Source organism: Calonectris borealis, chromosome 1 (assembly GCF_964195595.1).
Source record: "Calonectris borealis chromosome 1, bCalBor7.hap1.2, whole genome shotgun sequence".
NCBI lineage: Eukaryota > Metazoa > Chordata > Aves > Procellariiformes > Procellariidae > Calonectris > Calonectris borealis.
The window spans coordinates 153,461,413-153,484,018 of record NC_134312.1 but is presented as its reverse complement, the minus strand read 5'-3'; the positions used below and the strand labels follow the sequence as shown (position 1 = coordinate 153,484,018).

Below are 22,606 nucleotides of genomic sequence, written 5' to 3'. Positions count from 1 at the left end.
TAGATGTTTTCTAAAACAACTAATTTTGATACTAAATTTACAGATTTGCAGCAAAGTGATTTTTAAGAATAATTACTACTATAGAAATCTAAGCAGCTTTCAAAGAAAAATACTACAGTTTTTACAGGGCTACTAGGTCAATGTAACTTTTATATTTGGGACATGGCAAGCCTTTCTTTTCACAGTATCTCCAGGTCTTTCAAATGTGACACTATGGAATAAGTGAAAGCATGCAGTTTATTTTGTATTTGTTGCCTGTTAACAGTCCAATGTTTGTCCTTGTAAGGAGCAATGCTAACCTTTGCCTTTATCTAGTGCTAAGGCTTCATTTTATACTCTTTTTATAGAGTATATGGGAGGGAAGATACAGGTACTAATACAGATTATTTAACATGTGTGACTTACTTGGGTTTTATAGTTTTTGCTTTGTTTTCACTCAAGATGTTGACCAATATATACAAGTGAAATTATGGGTGTTCTTTGGTTGGTATTTTAACACTATTTCAAAGGTACAGTAGGTCAAGAGAGGATGCTGTGTATCGTGTGTGTGTGTGTGTGCCTGCAAACAAAATCTGTCCTGGACTTGTCTCCAGAAAGTGTTTTTATAGCATATTAAGATTATTTAGAGGTATAGTCCTATGACAGGACTTTTTTGTAGGACTTTATAACACTTTTCATTTGGAAGGATTTATGTTAAGTGCAAATACATGTTGGCATAGCTTCTGTACTTTCCTATTACTCTTCTCATATATGTAATAAATTATCCTGCAGATGAACCCATTATCTGCTTAATAGGCTTCTGTCATTGTCCTCACAAAAGCATCTGGAGGTCTTGTTTCCAGAAGTTTGTAAGTGAAGTCAGTTTTGTTCCTTCTATAATGTTACATCCTCACTGAAAAAAAATCCAACCACCCCAAACCAAAAAAACCCCACAAAAAATGATGTTCTTTACTATTTGAATATTGTCTGTAATACCTCTCCTTAAGAGTTATAAGCTTTCTTTTTATTCAAAACAATAGCACATTTAACTCACTTGTGATAGAACTTGCCACATAATATCCTTATTCCTTGTATGTGCCAGAACTCATCAAACTGGTGTGAACATGACTTAACCTACACTAGAAGGTAAGTCCACTGCCATTTCCACCTCACAGTGCCCCATTGACTAGAGGCAGTGGCTCAGCTAAGTATAATGTTCCCACTGCCACCGGATAGCCTCTTGCATAAGCACATAATCAACTTGCATTAAGAAACAAAGTAAGTAATTATCTCTTATAATCAGAATACTTACTCCATTTGAATTCAACTTACAATGTATAATTGACCCCTTAGGAGCCATGTGTACTAGAAAAAAATTAACAGGATAACCGGTAGACTCATGCTCTTTCTCTGCGCTAGACTTAGAGCAGCTATCCACTTCCAGGAACATGGCTGTTGGATGTGGTAACTGATACTGCTGCTGTGGCAAGGCCTCAGATGCAGTCATATTCTAAAACATAAGCTTGAAAATATTTTCTGCTTTCCTTGGTTTTAGTCATAGCTACTTATTTATAAGACAAAATGGTGAGTTTCCTTTTTTGTTTGTACTATGCCTCCTAAGAGAATTCAAGTCAGGATCTGTCCCTGGTATTCCGATCTGCATTTATTAAACTTAGTTGTTATTGTATTTCCAAGGAATTGTCTGATAGAATGCTTCTTAAAACCAAGAAAGAGTAATTGTTTCTAAAAGGCAAAAGTAAATGACTTTCCCCTCCTGAAACTACCTCTCTTATTTATGGATTAAGTCGTCTTGTATTTGGGGGGGGGGGGAAGGAAAGTATTAGGAAGTAGACAGAAATAACTCCAGTAAGACATTGTACTACTGACCGGGATACTGCCAAGGATTAGTTATCTCATTTGTAGTAATACTGCTTGGGCTATCACCTGAAGTTTTATTTTTGGCACTATAATTTTGGTATCTTGCCCCATCTTCTCTGCCTGCAGGACAGCTAATCCTGCCTGTAGGATACATGTCCTGAAGTGTGCAGCATGTAGTCAAAACCATTTGGAAACATGCAGATGTTATGAAACTGATAATATGCTCTTCTGCAGGAGCCAAACATGCCTCGTTCATTATGAGTATATATTTGTGATATGGCTGAAGTAGGATTTGTAGAATCTTCTGTTATTTTACTGCATTTTTGGGGAAATGAGTCTAGAATAATGATTTCTGACTTGATTTGGGTTTTGCCTTTGGCTTTCAATGTTCTTAAAGGCTTAAGGTAAAAAATTACCTCATAGAATAAATGTCTTGAAAGCTCAGGCTTGTGTTTACAAACAGTTGTTCCTGAAATTGGCCTGGTAGCCAGTAAACTCATGTTAGCTGGTTTTAGACATAGCATAAAATTACCTCTCCTAAAATCACTGAATTGTAGGCATTTGTCTGGCAGTTTATGCAACCAATTAAACTTACCTGTGGCAGTTGTTTGGTCCAAACCTCTGCTCAGAATATGGACAGTTTTACAGTTTGATTGAACTTTGAAGTCAGATAGTATTGCTCAATAAATCTGTAATCATTTGAGAAGACCTATGAATGAGGAAGTGCGAATTAAAAGTACAGAATTGTTATGGTCATGTACTTTCCAAATAAGCAATATTTTGTATATATGTTACAGTATAATAAAAGTATTGGATATTCACTTTAGCCTTCACCTTCATTTATTGCCTGGACACAGGGATGTAAAAAAATAACATAACAAGCTAGTTCAAAATTCCTCATTGCTTTTCCTAACCCAATTTTGCAGCAACTGAGGATTTGCAGTTTTGTTTTTTCTTCCTTGGACTGGTTCCAGGAATTCCTAGTCAAACAGAAAGAGACAGATGTTGGGGGCACACTGTTTTCTGGGAATAGATGAGTTTTATTGAGCATAAAAACTAAACCTTTAAAAAGAAAATCTGTCTATTGGACTGTTTTCAAAAAGATAACATTAAGAAAGGAAACAATCTATTAAAAATATTTTTTTTGCTGTTGTAATAACTCCATTTCTTAAGTATGTGTATACATTTTAAATACAACAAAATGTTGCAAAAGGAAAAATATTAAATATTTTTCCCTTTTTATGATTACCTAGCTGTTTCAGTTTGTAGGTTCTTTAGCCTGTCATACACAGCAGGTTAAAATAGATAATCCTGATGATTCTGATTTAAAGGGTTTTTTGATATTTGTTTAGTTGAAGTAATACCTCTCAGGTATCCTCCTTCTATTTAAAGATGATTTTTTTTTTTCCCTAAGATAACCTCATAGAGGCTATCCACAAGCCTGATACTCTCAACTTGAAGGGCCTGTAGGGCCTGCAATGTTCTCAAGTACATATATGCTTTTTCAGGTTCACTAAATGAAGGTGTTTCCTGCCAGCATGTACTCTGTACTGGGAATTTACTTATCGTAGGGGTTCCCAACATGTGTGGTATGGGAGACTGTCAACCTTCTGCAGCCTACTCTTGGCTAATGTTGGTTTCCGTTGTGGTCTTCTATTGAGAAGAAAATGTGTTTAGATTTTTTTCTTATTTTTTGTTTGCTTATTGTTGACAAAGGGAAGGGATGGCAGATCAGCCTTCGAAGTCTGAGAAACGTTTCTTTAGGGAGTAGTTCACCAACCCGTTAAACATGTGAGTTAATGCTGTGTGGTATGTTTGTCTAGGGAAAAAAGGGGGAATTTTTTAGATTGCTAGAGTCCTGAGAGAGAGAGTTTTATGGCAAAAAGAGACTATCCCATCACAAGCTGTTTTTAGGGGATGATGTATTGTAACTACTTGCATCCATCCCTCCCCACAAAGAAATCACAGCAGTAAATTAAAGCCTGGAAGTAGGTGCCTTCTCTTGTGTTTTTATGTATGCTTTTGCTGCTGAATAGAAACCCGCAACATCAAAAGGTTGTCTAACCTTTTCTGTATCACTGAATGGCAGACATGTGGAGGTTGAGATTACAGTTATCATCTCATCCCAGACAAAGCTACATAACCTCCTTTGCCTTTATTATCAAAATCATTGCAGCTCAGAATATATTAATCACAATGTACTGTACAGCTCTAGACTTGATAGAAGAATCTTTCTTTAAAAATATCTTTGCTTTGCTGCATGAAGGACACAGAACAGTTTTGATACATTAAAGTGGAATGTGGACACTTCTTCTTCCATGTATAAATAAAAGAAGGTACATAGAGCATCAAAAGCTTTCAAATGCATGTTCCCCGTGTTCTATAATTACATTGATACCAGTCTCATGGCATTATTTAGGACCTTGCTTTCTGATCTATAGATAAATGCTGGAATGTGTGATTTACATTTTAAAGTGGGAAGTAGCTGCAGTTTTTACTAAAATAAAATCATTTGTACCTTCTCTCCTTTTGATCAAGAGATGGCCATTGACACTGTACTGAGTACACTGGAACTTGACTTCAGATGTGTTGGGCATACTGTGTTGACCTTACTATGAGTTCCCTTGCTATTATTAATGCTTTTATTAGTAGCGTTTTAAAAGTATGGAATGTCTACTCAGGATGGCCAGTCATTGTGGATCAACTTCTAGTACCTTACTAAATATATGTTGGAAAAAAAGAGTGTTTTATTTAAGTGTTCCTCACCTTTGTTACATTAGGAGAAGTTCCCTCTGATATTTGGTTTAAACTTCACTGACCTACTTAAGATGGTAAAAACCAAAAGTCTGTCCTTGATTTCCAGTGTCTTGTCTTGTTCAGTGATTAGTTAGGTATTGGAGTTTCTCTGAATTTAGTTACTGAAGAGTTCAGTTATAGAACTTCCTTTTCACAGTTTTGACTACTAAGCATTGGTTATTTTAATTTCTGAAGTTTGCTATTTAATTACTTGTATAATATATGTTCTGGACTTTTTAGATTTTTTTGAATAACAACTGGCACTAGCTTCTAACTGCCTAGTCAACTTGATTTCATTTATTTTGTATTGTGACTAATTTTTTGAAATGTTGCTTACATTTTTCTGAGACTATACATGACAAAGGAAGTAGCTGTAATGTAAAATAATTTTGTATGAATATCTAACTTTTAAAATACAACTAGTAGTAGCAAATACTATTAGAGTTTACTTTTTATAAATATTTGACAGGTTACTGTAGAAGTGTTTGTTCTTGAAATAAATCTTTTGATGTTTGTAAAAGTAAGAAGTTGTGAAATATTTATTGTACTTCATATTGTTTAGTTGCAAATCCTTAAGTCTGTTCTTCAAGAGTAAAAGTAAATATTAAAAAGCTCAGTACATCAAAGGAATTGTCAAGTAATATTTAATCTTCATGGAATTCACGTTCCTCAAGTGCAGTGGAAACAAAAGGGATTCTAAAATCTTGTGGTTATTAGTGTCATAAAGCTTTTTATGCATCACGAGTAGGTTTACTCATGCTCCTGGCATGAACACCCGAAGGTAATGAATGTCCTTCATGCCATTTTATAAGTTTAAAACTCTTGCATAGATTTTGTCAGAAGTCGAATTTATGGTCCTGATGCCTGCTACTTTTGGAAATTTTAAAAGATCTTCACTATTATCATGGGGATTGAATGTGATATTTCATCAGCAACACCTGTGTGATAGTAGGTAAAACTGTAAAATACTATTTGTGAGCTCTTACTTGAATCGACACATGGCCTTTTCCCTCGGATACTTCAAATGTTTCTTTAACCTTTATAACCATCTGTAGTCCGGGTCCTTTCTCGTATCAAAGTGTGTTTGTTTGTGTGTTGGTGTTCACCAAAATGAATTTGCATAACATGGCACTGGTGGGCAGTAAAAAGTAAGGAGATTAAGGAAAATGCTAGGTAGCTTCTAATGATATACACTTAATCAACTATTCTGAACAGCGAAGTTATTTTTGAACTAGAGATACAAGATTTCTTCAAGATGAAGTATAGGTATGCTGGGATTATGATGTGACTTTTAAAATAGCTCTCAAAAACAATTACATATAAAAGAAAGTGAGATACACAATTTGCAAGTTACACTGCAGGGAATATGGCAAAATATAATACTCATAGTAGTAATTTTGACTAATGCCAGTGCTTCCAGGCTGTTGATAAATTTACCAGTAATGCAGGGAAAGCTTGTCATTCGTACCTTTCCTGTTTACTTCTGTGGGTAGTTATATAGACCAATACATTCTGGCCTTAGTCAGGAGGAATAGTTGGGGACTGGAGTAAGTGAGCAAGATCTTAATTTGAAAATTTGTCAAAACATGACACCTGCTAATTTTGAGGATTCAGGTTTCTCCTTACAGGTGTGGAAGACTTACAGGTAGTAACTACATTAGTTGTACCACTTTCTGCAGCACCCATGTGATAATTTGTTTTTTCTTTCTCATTTTTCTTGGGGTATTTACTTCTGATAAGGTTGCAGCCCTGACCTCAAGTATGTATGGTAGCATAGCTACAGACAGATACTGGGAAGCTTATTTTTTTAATTAGCCTTTGTGTAGCAAAAAAAAACCGTAAAAGGCATTAAATAGTAAGTCACTGTTCACTAAGAAACTGTAGTTCAGTATCAGCTAAGTATAAATAGATAAATATGTAAAGATATATAGAGATAAAATGAGTTTACAATAAATATTTTGGTGAATTTCCAGTACAAATAATGTAACATAAGGACTAAAGCCCTGGACTATTATGGATGGAACAGTTCATGTAACAACGTTTGGACGTTCTTTGGCCACTGACTCAATGGCTTGCAAGACCAGCATTTTATGAATTGTTAGACTTGTTAGAATGTATGATGATACCACAAAGTAGCCCCACCTTCTCTCTGCCAGAATCGTAGTTTCGCTAGCTTTGTATCCACTTAGGAATGAAAATCCTTTTAAACTCTAACAAGAGCTGACCATCAGGGCAGTGAGTAGTTACTACTTGCAGTGAAGTTGTGTTCTAGATTTAAACATGATGATAAGGGTTAAGGAAGAAGGAAGATGTTTTCTTGGTGGAAAAACTGCATTCTGTTTCTCTAGTGAAAGTAGGACTAGAGAGGTCGTCTGCTCAGCTGTGTGTCAGTAGGCTGCAGAGTGCAATAGTTAACTATTTTTTTTTTTTTGTCCATAGCTCACCTGAACAATTTAGAAACTGACTAACATATGGATGAGACATTTTGAACATTCTCGTACTAAGTGTAAAGAAGCATATGAAAGCCCATATCTTTTAATTGTCTTTGCTCTGGAATCCAGGCCAGAAGTTTGACTCTTACCTTTGCTTTTTTCATTTAGGTGTAGTCATAGCATGATTTTAGCTTGAGGGTCTGGCAAGACTGCCATCATGTTGCAGGTAGGGTAGGTATAGTACAAGAATAGTTTTGTTTAGTACTTGCTTAAAGAGTAGCACATCTGAGAGTGAACAGAAGATAGACAAGTAAATTGAGTATTAGGTTCATTATTTGCTAAAATCCTTGTAGAAGGTGTTGTCACTCTGGCCAGTTCTGATCATGTCCATGTGAAGGCTGATGGTAGAGTAATTTACTGCTCTAAATTTAAAGCGTATTTTTAGAATGTCCCCTTTTGAATAAGCTGAAGCTCCTCTAAGAACACCACTTAGGAATGACTTTTAGTTGCATCTGATCTTGTCAATCTTGCCCACTCGTGTTGTTCCCGTATGTGTTAACTTGTGCTTCTGAAAAGGTTGACAGCAGGTATTTTTGCTTGATTTTTCTTAATCATTTAGTATCTTCATATAAAAGACAACAGATAATATGGTGTACCTGTGTTTTTATTACTTATTTTTGAATGAATGAAAACAATTTGTTGCTTGCCTCCCTCCATCCTCGGGTTTCTTTAGAATCTATAATCTGTAAAAATAGTATTTTTAAAAAATTTCAATTAATTTTCTGACCTGAAAACTTCGATCTCTTTAGAATATTTCTTGATGAATTACTGCAAATAGAAGTATTTCCTGGCAACTAAGAGAGTATAAAACCCCTGCATTCTGAAGTATCCGTACAGCGCTCTTGTTAAAAGTATCTTTACACATACTCTCTGAGTTTAACTGGCACTGCATGCAAATCTTAGTGGTGTTTAGTTGCCTTGCAAGAAATAAAATTGCTCTTGTTGTTTTGCAGCTTTTGTTAGCACTGAAGGAAGCTGTAAATTTTCTCCATAAACCTTAATTTCAGCTGTTGGTCTGGAGCTACTTGGATCTAAACTTGATTTATAATTAATTTAAGTGCTAAGGCTGCACTTAATGTGTCTTATGTGACACTTTCCCTTCTAGCTTCTCTTATCGCTTCTATTTGCAGTGTAGTTTGTTTCTCATTTGCCTTTCTAATTGCAAGTGAGACACTCTTGAAAGGATTTCCATGTAGCAATTCTTGACTGGGGCTGGGGAGACATGCAAGGAGGCACACTGTCTCCCTGTCCCACTGGCAGCAAAGGAGCAAAATGTGTCAGAACAAGTCCAGTGGGAGGAAGGGAAAGAAATGAAGCAAAAGCATTTTTCCAGTTGTCCAGTAATTCACAAATTTCACAGTTCTACCTTTTTACCATCATCACATATACCCCATCAACCATTCCTTGAAATTGGTTGAAGATTGTATGTGTGAAAGAAATAGGAGACTTTTATCTGTATCACTTTTATTGCTACTTTCCATGGAAATAAACAGGGAAACTAAACAAGATTCTCTTGAAGGGAATGCACAAGCATCACAAATAGCTGTACCTAATGGACCAGCATGTCAGCAATATTTGGAGTTTAAATTGACCATTTATGAAAGATCTTAATCTTGCTTGGATAACTTGGGTTAGTTTTTATGTATTTGAAACAAAGAATTACTGTAACTTTTTAGGAGGAACACAGATCACTGGCTTTGTCATCCATGAAGTCGAATGATTTTACCACTTAAGTATAGAGTATGTGGAATTCAGTTAAAAGGTGATGCTCTAAACTGGAAACCAGAAAGGAGAATTGTACTGTCTACAAAGTTCTATATTAGAAAGTCCCTGTGCAAACTGATGTGACACGATTGGAATATAGCTGTATTAGGGTAGCTTCAGAAACCTTTTGTTCTAAGTACAGCGCTCAAGGAAGCATGAACTGGAAGGCTGAGATAAATTTATATTGAGTACACATACAGAAATGTTAGTTATTTTACAGAAACTGGAATATTTGCTATTGTGTCAGAATGTTTGTTCTCACTGCTGTGAATTACAGAACTTTTACATTATTCCATTGTCATTTCTGCATTTCCTCTTTCCAACTTCAAGCAATTTCACAAAACTTTATGCAGCCTATTGCTATGAAGCCATTTTCCCTTCTGCCTGCATGCACAAGACCCTTGCAGGAGATGGAAAGATGGATCAGAAAACCAGGATCCACCAAATGGTATAGGTATGGCTTGGTCAGGAAATCTACTTGTGGACCTAGCATCATTTTCTGTAGTTAAGATGTACTCGACTTCTAATCACATCCCTTACCTGAGATTCATAAATAAAATAACCTATTTGAAGTCAAAGAATGTTTATTATCTTCTCTTTCTTCTCCCTGTGCATATACTTATGTACAACATTGTGTGATCTATAGGCAATTGTATTGGGAGAGTTTTATTTTCAAATGTTATTTCTGATGAAAATCACCATGCAAGGATTTAAAGTGCATTTGCCGAAAAGAAACGCAGTAGTAAATATTCTGTAGCAACAGTATAAGGCAACAGGTCCCATGACAGTGACATCTCCCAAAGGTAATGTGTTAATTAGTCATAGGAGTTTCTGGGAGAGAGTTGTTCTCGGTTTTTTTGTGGTTGCCTTTGAAGTGCTGCATTCTGGTCTTCCACTAAATTAGTGGTTTAATGGCATGTGTCCATATGGCTTATAGCTGCATGAAATAATTTACTTTTTGTTTACAGTACCTAATATTGAAGTAGCCCTTTTTCAGATTATAAAACCTGATAGAGAATTTATCTGGTAATTATATGTTTGAATTATTTTATCTGTGCCATTCTGTATTCATATGAAACATATAAAACCAATCTTAACAGCTTTTAAAGTTATATTTACTTTTCATTCTGACTTTGGTTCATTCATATGGAGGGCTGATATAATGCTGTGAACAAAACATAAATCTTAAGTACTCCACATAGGTCTTAGTGAGTTTGCCTAATATTTAAAATCTTACTAAGGTCCTTTAAGTGGACAAAAATTTCACCCTTTATCTCCACAAAGAAATACATGTAAATTAATGAGATTTTTTGCAAAGTGGGCTATTTCAATTCTTAATCTCTTTTACTGGCTAGCAATTACGGGAAATTTAGATGATTTTTTTTTATTATTATTTCTTTAGAGGGATTCTGCTTTTTATGATCTACAGATCAGATCTACCTTTAAAAAGACAGTGGATTTGATTGTATTTGGAAAGGTTAGGTAAAAATTTGCACACTCTACGCTGCCATTGTTTGCATGGGGAAATGGCATACCTGTAAGAATGGCGCCAAGTCAAGTGTAAAAGAACAGGTACTCAGTACATTTGATAAATGAAGAGAAAGATGAGATTGTATGATCTCATGGTTTGGTAAATAGTGTATGATAAATAAAGAAGATATGCTTAAGATATTAGAAAGGAAAATTAGTTCCTTTTTTTCACTTTAGTGAATTACAGCTTCCTGAGATACTGAATAAAAAATTAGAAACTGAGAGCATTTTTTAGTGCAGAGCTGTTGTAAAGTATCTAATTAGATATGAGCAAAATATTCTACCTGTGAAAGTTTTTTCACGCTGTGCACCATTAGTTCTTCATGCAGATTTTGAGTGATAATAGCTTGTCAGTATCTGTTACCCTGAATCTCCAAAGTGATTGAGCAGCTGTGTTAGGTGTGCAGTTTTAACAATGGTGCTAATTGCTTTATTGAGATCAAATAGTAGTGTTTTATTGAAACACCAGGCTGTTGCCAAAGCCTGCCTCTATGAGGCAGTGTAAAGTATTTCTGTATGAAAGAACTTGAGTTACAGCCTGGGTGAACGAGGCTATAGCTGATGCTGAGAATTCATTGCTGTCAAATCTGTGGTTAGAGTGTACTGTCCACTTATGACTCTGAGAAAGCATTTAGCAAAAAAAGGAGAGAATGTTGTTCAACAAAGTGTACTTAAGCTGAGTTTTCAGCTGTACTTAATGCATGTTAACTTATTTTAGTAGTGTTTGTGTTTATATTATTTGGAGAGAGAATATGATTTTGAACCAAAGATTGTTGCTAGTAATTATGCCCAAATTGCTAGTTCAAGTGGAGAGTCAGGAAATGTCATTCAGTATTTCCATTGATTTCCAAACCGAAAGTCAAATCTCTTTACTAAAAATACTTGGAAAGACTTGAAATCTTTCAAGGTCAGTTACTTTTCCAGGAACTACTACTAGCATCTTGAATACTAATACTAGTTGAATACTAATCCCCTTGTCTTTTCAGATAATATATTTTTATTTAAATTAAATTTAGATAAAAATCAGCAGAGTAGCATGAAAGTGAATTCTGGGTTTTGAATCAGAAAAATGAGCTGCATGAATATTTGAACTCATACATGCGTTAAGGTATAATCCTGTTAACTGGCTCTATTTAGTGTTACGTAAAGATGACTTAGTTTTTTGCTGGTCCTTGCTTTCTGTATTGCTGACCTTGCTTAAAAGAGTAAAAGCTAAGTAATGCTTCTTCATTGGTGTGCCAATGAAACTAGGTCTCAGTACATTGAGCTTTATGCTATAAATAGAAGCAGATAATGCTAAGGTTTATTTATGGTTTGTTGGACATATCCTTAATGGGCTTAACTAATAGAACTTAAAAAAAACACCAAAACAAAACCAAATGTGAATATAGTTCATTGTTCTGCCAGCAGTGTCAGATTGCTTTTTTCAGTTACCCTGGTGTCATTCTGTAAATGATCTCGCATGTGCAATACCTGAACATTAAAAGAATTGTTGGATGAATGTGTTTGGCTTTGTAGGTTAGCATTACCAGACATTCAATTGGTGTGTTTTGATTTCTGTAAGTGGCCTGCGCCCTGATGTACAGTGCTGTTTTCTGAAAAGCAACTTATTCTGCTTCATGCAAATGAGTTTCCTTGTGGTCGTATTCAATAATGCATGCTACTTTTTGCATTGCACTTTCACCTCACTGAAAAACATAGCTTTACTCTTCCCTGCTAAATTTTTACACTTGGACTGTGAATGCTTTGGGGGTTTGAAGTTGTTGAATTGTGTTAGTAAACTTAATTTATTTTCTATTCTCTATTAACATATCAAATGGAAGAGTGTGTCTTGATTTAATACCCATGCTTAAAGTATATTTTATAGAGCCTTTCTTTAGGGACACCAATTCCAGGTTGTGACATTAAGTTGGTTTACTTAGTGTTAACACAATACTCCAGGGCCATCAGGCCTTTAAAACTGGTAGTAATACAAGAGAATACTGTTTAGAGCTCTGTCTTTTGTACTTCCTAGCTTGATAGGTAATTTCAGAGGACTGTTTTAACTGAGTCATGATAAAGAATAGTTTATACTGTGAAATTTTAAAAATTATTTTTTGAACTATTAATATCCTTGTCAAGCTGTCTTAGATTGGCTCATAATAAATATAAGAGAGAAATTGCCAGGCTGGGCCTGTGCAGAGGGAAGGAGAAGTTGAGGGATTTCTTCCTGATGTTCAAAGATTCATGTGTTGAATTTCCATTAGCCTGTTATGCAGTCGTCTCTGAACCCAGGCACTGAACTGTATCAGGAGTAATCTTTGTGTTGCTTTTATGTCTGGAATGTCCTTCCTAAAGAAAAAATTAATAAACATTGTAGAATTTAATCTACTACTTAAGAATATTTCGCACTCTTTTGCATTTCTAGGAGTATTACTTGGCACAAGTGTCAATATATCATTTGTGTGCATTGTATATTCAAGTCCACTCACAAGGTAAAATATATTGTGTTCCAATAAAATGATAAAAGATACCACATTTTGTTCTTGGCATAGAAGGAAGGTGGAATACGGAAACATTTTCATTGCTTTACTGCCTTCCAAAATATTTTGGCTTGCTGAAAGAATCCTACCTGGTCTTCAGAAGTGGACAGTTTGCTTTTTGAGTTGTGACAAGTCCAATCAGTGATACAGGAGGACTTGTCTGGATGGAAAAATCAGTGTAACTTTTAAACTAACCTATGTCCTAATTTCAGGTCCACAGTGGAGGGATCTAACGTGTGAGAAATGTTGTATATGCATGCCCACTGAGTCAGGGGTAGTTACAGAGTTTAGCATAAGCTGCGACTAGGCCATTGGTGTGTCTTATGAATGGCTTTTACTTTCTTTATACGTCACTTGTCTTCGTGTAATATTTAATTGACTCCTTCAAATCGTTGTATATTGAATAACATATTAAAATGGCTAAGAAAAACTTTAGGTTTACCTTTATTTTTAGTTTTATGACTAGTTTTTTAATTTTGGCCTTTAGCTTCTGAACATAATGCCTTCATTTTTCTGTAATGTGCAAGAATTAGTAATGATTTAGGGTCCTTTTTAACTAGTTCTAGTATAAATGTCTGGGACAGCAGAAATTGCTTTTCTTTCAGCCTCTTATTTCACTTCACATTTCACTTCATGACTACTCAGCTATTCTGCGGTTAATAGTCTGAGTTCAATAGGTTTTCTTTCTATATTTTTTTATGTTCTCCTCCAGCCCCAAGAAAGTCATGCACATCACATAGATAATTGTTTTAAAATCTTCATTGCTTCAGGTTTTCAGAGTATTGCGAGATTTTATACATATATTTCAACACTAATTTATGTTGAAAGTTTGTTCTTCGCCTATGTGTTGCACTTAAGGCAGTGGAATAATCATATAGAAATGAACCAACGAAGGAAGTGTTAGGGTGAATATTTTTTTAAGTTTGAGGACTAAATTTTATTTTAGACTTACTAGCCATGTCTGTACTAGTAAAGTAAATGGGCCCAGAACTATTGACAGCAAGACTAGCTAGAAAAGAAGATACCATGTCTGTACGATTAAACTCCCTTTCATTGCTAAGAACTGCACAGCTACATCCAGCTGCTTTGGGGAGTGCTGCTTTGGCTGTGTTAACTACCAAACTGCTCCTGGTATTTGTTTGTGTTAGTTTGTGAAGAAGCAGTCTGACAGTTTACCCTTAGAGACAGACTATGAAGAACCAGTGCCCATGAGCACTTTCAGGACGTATTTAATACGCTAAATAGATGTAGCTGTGGAAGATGCAAAAAAGAAGCTTCCCTCTAATATGCTTAATGGAATTACATGTAAATGCATCATTACAACATAAAGCAGAGTGAGTTTAAATTGATTACATATTTAAACATTTAAATTACTCCAGACTTGACCTAATGATGTTAAAAGAGCTGATGCCTGGGCTTCTCTATGTAGGACAAACTATTAGGAATGTATTCCGTACTTGAGAAATATTTTTTCATATGGTAGATGGGAATTAGTAAGACTGTTGACTAAGGGATGAGCATTTTGTAATCCAAGTCCCTAAAAAAAAAAAAAATCGATCCTTTTGTTTTTATGTAAATACTTTTCTACAGTGATTTGTACATTTATTTTTTTTTTACAGTGAATTGAAAGCATAGAAGTGCTCATTTTGGACAAGCTGTAGGTGTGGTGGGGTTTCATGGTGTGAATATATGAACATTTTACTTTAGCTCACCTGCTTTTTTTTTTCTATTTGCAGACACAGTGTTCATTAAAGAGCAAGGGATCTGAGCTGACAGGCTGAGGTCTTTTCCTGGCAATCTAAGAGTCCCTAAGCTTGTTTGTGTCCGGGGAAATCGATCTTACTAGTAGTTCAGAGAACACAGTTTCCCTTTGCTGCAAATAAAATGCTAAGTTATGGCTGGCTAGTCTTAAAAATGAGATTTACTTGTTTTTTTTATATATATCTCTCTCTATAGATATATATATAGAGAGAGATATATATACACACACACATTTTAATTATCACTGATTTTTATCAGTGGTAAAATGAGTAGCAACCACATAAACGCTTACTAAATATCTAATTTGACTGAGAAAATCCTAAGCCATTCTTCTGTTTTTATTTATAAAACTAAAACGTCAGAATAATAATTTTAATGGATTCCCTTTTATTGCCTTAAGGGAAAATGCAGTGCAATTAAGGCAGAGTTTTGACAATTGACTTAGTTTTATGAGTTTTAGTGGTCTTGAGATTCTACAGAGAAGTGTGAGGGGTCATGCACTGATGGCTATGTACGTGTTGATGATGAGACACATGATCAGTTATTTCAGTGTGTGACTTATCTTACTGCAGAAATACTGAGTGAACTGATACGATGACTGTTTTTCCCCCATAGTGTGCTGGAGAAGAGAATTGGGTGGACAGTCGGACTATTTATGTTGGGCATCGTGAACCACCTCCAGGCACTGAAGCATACATTCCACAGAGATTTCCAGATAACCGAATAGTCTCATCAAAGGTAGTAGTATTTTCTTTCATTCATTTACATAAATCAGCTTAAGTTACTCTTTGTGTGTTCGTTTATTTCCTTCAAGATTTTCTTCCTGTACTTCCTATATATTTCTCCTTTACCATGACTGACAAAGATAAAATGAAGGTATATCAAGTTCTTCCACTAATTGCCAGATTGCCTCTAACATGAACAGGAATGGAATGACCTCTCCAATGTTTACTATAGTATATAGTAAAGTCTTAAGAGTGATACTGTGCTTTTCCACAAAGGAGTAGGAAAGCAATTTTTGTTTGGGCAACCCTGGAGTAAAGAAAATCTTCCCAAGGAAAGACAGCATTCTTTGTAATCTAAAGCAATACCTCAAAGTACTAGAAATAATATGATCAATGTAAGTGTTCAACAAATGAAGCTATCTCCACAATAACAGTGCCATTCCCTTCAAAAGGGAAACTGACATATTGACAAAACTCCATAGAAATAATATTCTTTGTTATACATGTACAGGTGAATCATTCTTAAACTCTTGGTATTGTGATACATTTGTGCCCTTTAGAAACCTTCCAGTTGTCCCTCACTTTAACTAGTAAATCTTTCCATAAGCTTCAGCAGCTTTCTGCGAGCAGTTGGGTTGTTGGTACTTGCCACCTGTTTAGACTGACTGGCTTGCTTTAGCTAGAAGTTCGTACTGCAATGGCATGGAAAAGCGAACATTTGCAGCTTATTGTATGGCTAACACTCCAAGAGCTTCAACCTTTTAATGTGCTTAGATTTGAATCTTCATGAGCACACACCTTCAACCTATTATGAAATAATGAATTCAAAAGAATAGCTCCTCTGCTGGGAAAACTTCCTTTTAAACAGTGGCTCAAATCAACAGACTCATTTTAGGAACCCTGGTAGCCTTGTGATCTCAAGGAACTGAGTGCTTACCTTCGTGGATCTGAACACTTGCCATCCATTAATATAATGGCAAAGCTGTAATAAACCCCACACTTCTCTCAAACTGTGTCTCATTTCTTATGTGAAATTTTGTATTTTACTACCTTCCTTCACTACTATTTTTACTCCGTCCTTTCTGTACTTCGTTCAACGACAGTGTAATAACAAACAGCATAGTATGTAGGCATCTTTAATTAGATAGAATATTAGAAGGGTAATGCAGTAAATAATCCAGATGGAATACAGTCAAACTAGTACAGTGAGAAATCCTGTGCTGTACACATGAATTTGTATCGCCTTTTGGATTATTGAAGATAATCAAATTTTATGCAAATCTTTGTACTCCTGTGACGCTTTTCTTATTTTTTCCTCTTGTACGTCTCATCTGGGACATACGTAAATAAAGCCATTGAAGTTACTGCTGACACTTTTTGAAAGAAAAACATCCTACTTGACTCTGCAAGATGTTTGACATCTTTTTGTGATGATAAAATTAGTGGAATTTTCAAGTTACCGTGCTTTGCAGAGTGAGATTTTTAAGTATGATTTAAACCTGGATTGAACTGAGGATCCCTGCCAGCAATTAGTAAATATGTATGATTTCAACTAGTTCAGGACAGAGATTTCACTATGTTTTTATTTGGATATAAAGCATGTTCAGTGAAATGTTTTAAATATTCAACTCTTTAGTTGTGAACTGTATCTGTAAACAGTTCTCCATAAACAAAAGATTATTAGTGGAAATAATTTCTTTATATATACAATGTTTCTCAAATTTTCTGTTTATTGATTAAACTTCTCACACTTAAAAAATAAAATATAAGGCATCTTTGTGAAAGTAAATACAGTGGTGATATTTCAGGAGGGAACAGAGTTCACATAGATGCTTTATAATATTGAACAGTTCCTTAGACTGCTGAAAGCTCTGTTTTATGACAGTTGTCTTTATATGAGAACTTTCCATGCTGTCTTGCCTGTGCTGTCCCTTTCAAGTAAACTCCATTATTCACATGCTCCATCCCGAACAGCCTGGGTAAAGCACCATCGTGACTTGACTTGCATTCATTCTGGTTCTGTAAGCTAGCTAGCTCTTAACCTTTCACTCTGTCCTTGTCACTTAACACTCCCTTATGGACACTACCACAGCTTAGGAAACACAGATGTAAGCTTCCTGAAAAATATTCAAATGTACAAAATTAAGATGGGAAATCCATAATTGTTAGAGTAAAATAAAGATACATGCATGCAAGCACACTGTGTAATGTTACCTCAACCATGAAGGATATTTCCTTCAGCTTTCATCAGTAAGACAGACAGTAACTTTCAGCTGTGCTTTTATAGGTCTTTAATGCTTAGATAAGAAAGTATATGATTGCTCTTCAAGGATGAGGAACTCTGAACTTCCAAGTACAGATTTTACCAATTTAAGACAAACTGAATTTCTAAAATGGGTAGTTTAAAACCATGAGGAAGCCTCATCAATTAGACTATCTGAATGCTGCTATACTAATAAATGCCCTGTCATAAAGCCCTGAAAAAGACAGCAGCTTGAAATAAGGTCTAAGGTTCATGTTATTTCCTTCCAGAGGTAAACTTTACTGTGCTTCACCAGAGGTTTCCTGGTGTCAGCAAGATGATAATTTGATTCCAGCACAGAGGGATATTTCTTCTATATTGCAGTGTCACTGTGGAATGTGGTTAATGTTCTGTCTGCTTAATGACATATTCCTGGTGGTGAAAAATGGTATCTAGACAGAGCTTGGCCAGACAAAAATGCACTTTTTATTTGATGTGTTGATTCAATTATGATTTTAACAATGCATTACAAAAAGGCTGTGTTGAAGTAATAAAAGGCAAAAACTTATGTCTTTTGGATTGTGCATGCAGTTTGCTTATGTTCTAGAGGTAGTGACCTTAGTAAGGTGGATCCTTTATGTTTATCTAACTTTTAGCTACTTCAGCTGCCTAGGGTGTTAGCCTTTAAGGTAGCTGTTGTGTGCCCTTGATTGAATTTATCATGTGACAGTGATGCAGCATGACAAAATACCAGCTAGCAGAAAATCCTAATGTTTCAAATGAGAAGAAAGAAAAAGTAATTGAATTGGCAGGGAGGTTGCTTGCTTGCCTTTTTTTTTTTCTTTAAAAATTATTCACATTTTGAAATTATTTACTGGTTAGTAGAACTGCTATGTCAAAAGGGAAGTAAGTTAAACTATGCAGCGGTAGCAGTTAACAGAACTCGGTGGGAAACAACTTTTTTGTTTCTGAAACAAAATCAGGATAATAAGTTTTTATTTTTTTAAAGACTGATAAATTACAAAATGACTTTTTAATATGAAACTTCCTTAAGGTCCAAGTTTCATATTTTTGTGCTGGGAGTATCCCAATCAGTATGCTAAACAGAGTATCTGTACATGCATAGTAGTATGTGGATATGCCTGGCCAGCTAAGAATTGCCGAAGGTCCATCTGGCTTAGTATGTTGTCACCAGCAGTAAATGCTTAGGGAAGAATGCAAGAACAAGTAAGCATAGAGTGATACGTCCCCTGAATACTCTTAGTATTTGGTGATCTGTGACTTAGCCATTTGAGAGCCAAAAGTGATGATTTTGTATTTAATAAGTCTTCAATGAATTTATCCTCCGTGAATTTCTTCAATGCTTTTTGAGCCCATCTAAATTTTTAGAATACATAATTAAGGCACAGCTAAACTGTAGAAATGTTTGCCAAAAGAAACCATGAATCTTCAATTTGAAACTCGTACTTGCTAATTTCAGTTCATGTTCCAAGTCCTTGAATCTGAGAACAACGGTTATCCCCTGTTTATCATCTTGATTCTGTTAGTGATATTCCACTATATTCCTTTCCAGGCTGAATAACCTTAGTCTGTTCAATAATTGCTTGTGTGGAAGCTCGTTCATACCTGTGCTCAGATTGGTCTGTACCTTTTCCCAAGCCAGCTGTAGAGTTTTTAAGATGGAGAAATGCACAGAGCATTCAATGTGTAGGCTAACTATTGATTTATACAGTGGCATAATGACTTTTTTAGTTCTTTATTCATTTGTTAATAATTTCTAACATTCAAATTCCTTTTCCTGATATCTTTATAGAACTACTATGCTTCAAGGATCTCAGTCATTTGTAGACAAAGTAGGGATTTGCATCTCCTGTTCTAGCTGAATCAATGAACTGAATTCTAATTGAATGTGTACATTTGTCTCTTGAACAGACGGGAAAGTTGTATAGAAAATAAAATCTTTTTGAGGCAACAGTATGGAGTTCTGTAAGAACATGTTTCGTTACAGCTGCTTACTGCTTTTTGACAGACAACCTAGAGAATGAACCACAAGAAAGAACTAAACATTTTAGAGATGCTAGGGTAAAATAGCCTGTTGAATGAGAGATCAGAGACTTCCTGGCGTGTCAGAGACAGCTGACAAACTTAGAAACCCCAGGAACATTCTGCAGGAGGACTGATTGGTTTTTTCCATACCACCCATAGAGAAAGCTGGGTTAGAGAGACTTAGTCTTTTATTCTTCTTTTCAGACTGTGGGTAATCAATACATAGTATTTTGCCTTGATGATCCTGTCTAGCTGCAAATTTTTAATGTCATCATTTCATAAAGAGAAATTTTTACAGCTACAAAAAACACTTGTGCCTGGGTCACTAACATAACTGGAAGCAATGGGGCCTAAGCTCCCAGAAGATGATACTGAAGAGTAGCGGGATATGACTCATGCATGAAATGCAAGATTGAGTCTACAGTGGATGCAGAACTGTTACTTGAAGAATTTGCCCTAAAGTAAAGAGATTTCATTCAAGTTAACTTATGATATGAAATGATGAAATGCTGACTTGTACTGTAGCTTTATTTCCAGTGTAGGTTCTTATAAAGAAGCAATAAGGTGAACTTAGGTGGGAAGATAGTGCTATTATTAACTCCTGCTTTGCAATGCTGTACAACTATATTCATGGACCAGAAGTGCTCCTGGTTTTGTTTCACAAATAAATCAATCTTCTGTTGTCTGCATGTTTCCTTGGGACTTCTCATCAAATACTGATCCAAACATTGATTTGTATGAGAATGGCCTGAAAAAATAAAGCTGCATGTTGAGAATCCTATAAATTGCAAGGGAGGCTTTAGCTACCTTCAGTGCTAATCTGATTAATTGTGAGTCATCTCAGTCGCAGTGACTAATAGTTCAATAAAGTAAGTAATTCTGACACGTTTCAGTGGATGTTGTTGAAATGTTCCTTTCTTTTAGTAGAAATTCATGCCCTTGTGCTATACCTCTTCCCTGCAGCACTCACTCTTGGCGTCATTATAAAAACACAAAGACTGCGGGGACTCTGATTTCTCATTTTGTTGCCACATTTAGAAGAAATGTTAATACTGAAGCTTAAGGAAATATTAAAATGCCTCCACCAAGATGAGGCCCTTGGAACTCGGAGAAGACCTAGGCTGTCCCACACATCTCCAAGGTGATGCTTCATAACTGGAAGGATTTGTCTGGCCTCTATAGGACCATGACATGGCAGTTTCAAGTTGAGGACTTCAAACACAGCCCTTAGCAATGACATTTGAAAGTCAAAAAACCATCGAAAGCCCACAGTGGGAACAGGCATGGTCATGTGTTTGTGAAGCTGATAAATATTTATGTGTAGCATGCCATGTGGCAACAGAGAGGATGGGTAGACACAAATGCATATGGGACAGGTACCAATGCAGGGGATGTTGTGTGTGCCTTCTAGTGTGTGGACATACTGATCTGCTCTAAAAGCAGCTGTAACACGGAGCTCCCAGATTGTGCCTAGGTAATCCACTGACTCACAGACATACTGACTGAAGCAGAAGGTCAGATCCAATGCTGCAAGGGTTAAATAGTCAGGTTTGCCCAGCCATGCCAAAGGGGCAGGAGCTGTTAGCAATGAAGAAGAGTGAAGGGGCTTGATGGGCAATCAGTCTCAAATGCTTCTGAATCAATTGGACTCTAAGCTGCCAGCTCAGCGATAGCAATAGCTGTGATGGGATGGGAATGCATGAGCGTGCAGTTCTCCTTCCAGGCATGGTAATACAGTTTCCTTCTGTGGACACCTGTCCGTGTCTAGAGAGAGCAAGGAAGAGCTGTGAGCTCTTGATGATCCTGCTCGGGGTGGGATTTCCAGAGCAAAGGCGCTCTGCAACCTCCCTTGTGTTCCCGGGAGAAGCCATCTACCCTTCCCCTGACTCAGCCCAGGGTTAACAGCGATCTTCTGTTCTCTGCTGGTACTGCCCCAAACAGAGCTTTTAAGTTAAGTTTTTCATATCAGTATGGAGTCTGCATGCAGCAAGAGAGAAGTGGTGAAAGGAAAGAAAGCAGGCAGGTCCAAACCCAACACCAGAGACGACAGGTGTAATTCCCCTCACTTTACATATGAGAAGGTGAAGCTCACTTACTCTCACACACACACTCTCACACTCTTTCTTCTCTTTTCTTAATGCTCTCTGTGACTTCTGTCTTTAGTCAGTCATCCTTGCTGTAAGGTTTTTTAAAATTGTAATTAGATAATCTTCCAGATGCTGGGGGACACCTTTGTTCAGAGGAGTTTCTGGAGATACAGACCCTATTTGATAGGATTGAGAGTTGCTGAAAAAGGACTACTAAAGATACGCTTCTTTGTCATAGAAATCCTGTTTTACCAGCAACTATTTTTAAGGAACCCTATGACAAAATCTGTATGCTTGTTCATTCAAATGTGTAGGCACCATTTGAATTGATTTCCCGAAATCACTTTCATTTTTGCACTGTCTCTGAAGTGTACAGGTAGCTCTTAGTCACATACAAAAGCCCTACACGTAACAGAGCTTACCATGATCCATGTGATGTGAACCACCCTACATCACGTGGTGTGGAGAAACAGAGGTCTCTCACTCAATGGAGTGATAAACTGCGCAGGTGGCATGCATGTTAATACTTTCATTAAAATGTAGTTAATTGTGTATTTCTGTGTTCATTCCAAGTTGTCCTAAACGTTGCAAAGTGCTTTTCAAAATTTCATGCATATTACTATTCCAATTTTATTGAGTCATATGTAAGCACAGAAGACTGAAGTTTTTTGCCTGAAGAAATTAGAGAGTTGAGACTGATTTAATACATGGTAGATCGTAGATCAGTTCTGCTACACACTTCCTGTGTGGTTATAAGCCAGTCACTTGAGATAGACAAGCCATA

At 36.1% G+C, this 22,606-nt stretch overlaps 1 protein-coding gene across 1 annotated transcript in view; it reads left to right on the top strand.

Moving 5' to 3' along the window:
* The window catches only part of ATP11A (ATPase phospholipid transporting 11A), a 131,179-nt gene that overhangs the window by 50,679 nt on the left and 57,894 nt on the right, over nucleotides 1-22,606 (top strand). Inside the window, exon 2 of the mRNA XM_075137056.1 lies at nucleotides 15,338-15,460. Coding sequence (XP_074993157.1) covers nucleotides 15,338-15,460 — 123 coding nt within the window. The remainder of the gene's footprint in view (nucleotides 1-15,337; nucleotides 15,461-22,606) is intronic.